Raw genomic sequence first — 3,094 nt, forward strand, 5'->3', positions numbered from 1 at the left:
TGACAATGGGACACAAATCATGGACCCTCAGCTTCACAGACTGACATATTAAACACTATGCCATGACCTGCTCAATGACAAGAGAAAAAAAAAAATCATTAGAAGTTTAAATATGTAACACAAACATATACAACTTAAGCCTAATAAAAAAACATGTGTGGCACAATAAGAAATCACACAAAACAAACAGGTGTCATCAGAGTTCTACACAGTTGAATCTAGATGTAGAATTTTAGTTAAAGGATCAATTTTAGTGGTGTGAGAAAAAAAAAATTAATATCTGTATATAAACTAATTGACAAATTTTGGGATGGACATTATATTATTTACAGTCAGAATAGAACTTCTCCAACATACTGTTAAGCATAAAAATTGCCTTTATTAAAAAACAACAACAAAAACTGTCTAATTACATCTCGTCTATAACCAGTGTTCATTTTTCATATTATGTTATCAAACTGTTAAATTTGAAATATAGATGTCAAAATTTTAAATTACCGCAACAGTTCTTAACTAAAAAGAAATTCAGCTTACTGAGAATGCAGTGATTCTAAAAGTATGCCACAAAAATCATGAAACTAAAAACACCTAACACAATGTTTTCAACTTTTCTTTCTTTTGGTTTCATTTGGACTGGTTCAACTGGAAGGACTTCATGTATTAACTTCTTTTTTCTGTAATGATTCTTGGACTGGTGACCACACTAACCCCAACAAAGTTGCATCTGCTTCCAACAATGTCAAATCTTTACTAGAGCCCAAAAATCTCGAAGAAAGCTCTAAATCGTGTAGTCGTAGACGGACCTTGGCTCCGCGAACATAGTCACTGTAAAATATTTTAGGGGAAAACCAGTGTTAAAAACTGATTACCAATATCATATATATTTAAATATACTGGATAAACACAGGAATACACTAAAAGTTAAAAAACTAAAATTTTTCCCCCAATTTAATTCGCACAGTTAAGAACTAACCAAGGTTAAAAAAAAAGTAGAAAAAAAATGCTAAATATGAAATTAAAAATAATTAAGGAACCAATCATTAATTTAAATTTTGACAGTTTATAGAAAAACATACAAAGTACTATTAAACAATTGAGAGCAAGTGATTATGTGTTTGTGTGTGTATTAAAAACAAAAAAGTAAGAGAGACTAGTAAGAGAAATGAAGGCTATTATCCCATTGACTGCTGATTCGCCACATAGGGTACTGTATGCTTCTAGCAGTGGAATACGAGAGTGCCGTATACAGCTTGCAAAAATTCTGCTCCTGTTTAGAGCAACTGCAGTCAATGGGTTAAATAATTGGCTCTTGCAAGTGCATGTGCTCCCCCCCCCCCTGTAACTTAGGCTAGAATATAAAAAAAATAAAAATTACAAACAGTGTTCCAAAGTTAAAATTTTAACATAATATGGTAACTCTCTCAACTCCTCTTTACTGAATAACAACAATAACAATGTGTAATTTAAACAAAACGTAGACTCTACTATCCTGTAGGCAAGTTATACATTATTCTCTCTCTAGTGAACTTAAACAAATTTATAAACACTTAACTAAATTATAAGTTAAAGCCAAGTAGAGCCTGCACAAATGTGAGTTGTTTTTGAATTTTTGAGTTACCTGCACAGATGCAAGTTGTTTTAAAAGTTTAAAGTTACAAGAGAACTTAAAGATTTCTCTGAAAGTAAAATTAAGAGTTCTCGCATTGAATTGAAAGTTACAGAAACACTGTGTGAAAATCTAGAGTCAACTAATATCCTTATAAAATCTATGGAAATTCCATGTAAAAACTGTGTGAAATCTTGTACAAGTCTACGAAAAATCTGTTCAATATATAGAAAAATCCTGCTTTCTCAGACACTGTTCCAGATATTACAATAAACCTTCTGACACAATTAAACAGTTATTGCTGTCTGATAGATCAGTTGGCCAATGGACTGTGAAGATAACAGGCAAGCCCACCAAAAACTACTTCCCAATTCAAGGACAAGAATAGCTCCACATGCTAATTGAACAGCATGTTGTTATTCTGTAAGAGAATCATAAACAAAGGTGCCTAATATCCATTTGATCCAATTAGCACTAGGGGTAAGTTAAAGTTAGAAACTCTTTTGAGCAATGCCGTGTTTCAAATGTAGGAATTATATTGTAAAATAAATAAAATTTAGCAAAGTTAACTTTAAATTAAATGCATTTAATCTGTTATAAAAAAAAAAAGAAGTAAATTTTATCATTTAAAATCTTTTTAATTTTGATTTGACAATAAATTTGAATTTTGTGATACGTACTTCTCATTTACCAATATTAACCAGTAATTCATATTTATGAGGTACAGAAGTGAAATGTAAATTTGTTTTTTTGACATTTTTCAAGAAGGATAAAAGAATTACTTTATTTTTTTCATACTTAGATGACGTTTGTTCTTTTACCTATAAAATTTTCTCTCTTGTTTTGCTCCCTAGTATTTTCTTAAACAATTTAAAAAAACACTGAGGTAAAAATATTAGCTTCATTTGAATTTATCTTTAGGTAATAATTTTATTTTAGAGCACCTTCAAACCCTTCAGCATCCAGGGACCAACGTATTCTACCACTACTTATAGTTATTTCAACATGGATGCAGCTAATTTTATAATGCACCACCAACTTATGGAGTCACCCTAGACTCGTGAAAAAAAAAAACCATGACACATTACAAAAACTACACAAATAGCTTGAAAATGACAGAACTCTTAAGGAATACATCAAACTGACAATCTCCACAACAGAACTCACAACCTTCTGTGTCAATGTAACCTACTACGAACTTGAAGATCAATACTACCATCGACAAGGCCTAGTTATGGATTCATCCCTATCGCCAGTACTCAGAAATTTCTACATGGAACATTTTGAAATTAACATCCCTAAAACAGCTACTCTATACATTAAGATTAGCTCATCTACAATAATGATACATTCATAATACAACCACACAATGAAGACAAGATCCAAGACTTTACAAACCACCTTAACAGATAACATCCCAAAACATATAATGGCTGGAGACGGCTTGATGGGTAATGAAGAAAAACTTTAATATAAGTTTAACATAAC

The 3,094-nt window shown here is 31.1% G+C and overlaps 1 protein-coding gene across 1 annotated transcript in view; it reads right to left on the reverse strand.

The window, feature by feature from the left end:
• Positions 1 to 357: 357 nt before the first annotated feature.
• Positions 358 to 3,094, reverse strand: part of LOC106469069 (28S ribosomal protein S28, mitochondrial-like) — a 10,147-nt gene continuing 7,410 nt past the window's right edge. The window contains exon 2 of the mRNA XM_013929523.2: positions 358 to 825. Coding sequence (XP_013784977.1) covers positions 654 to 825 — 172 coding nt within the window. The 3' untranslated portion in view covers positions 358 to 653. The remainder of the gene's footprint in view (positions 826 to 3,094) is intronic.

The sequence above is a fragment of the Limulus polyphemus genome, unplaced genomic scaffold (genome assembly GCF_000517525.1).
Source record: "Limulus polyphemus unplaced genomic scaffold, Limulus_polyphemus-2.1.2 Scaffold3284, whole genome shotgun sequence".
Lineage (NCBI taxonomy): Eukaryota > Metazoa > Arthropoda > Merostomata > Xiphosura > Limulidae > Limulus > Limulus polyphemus.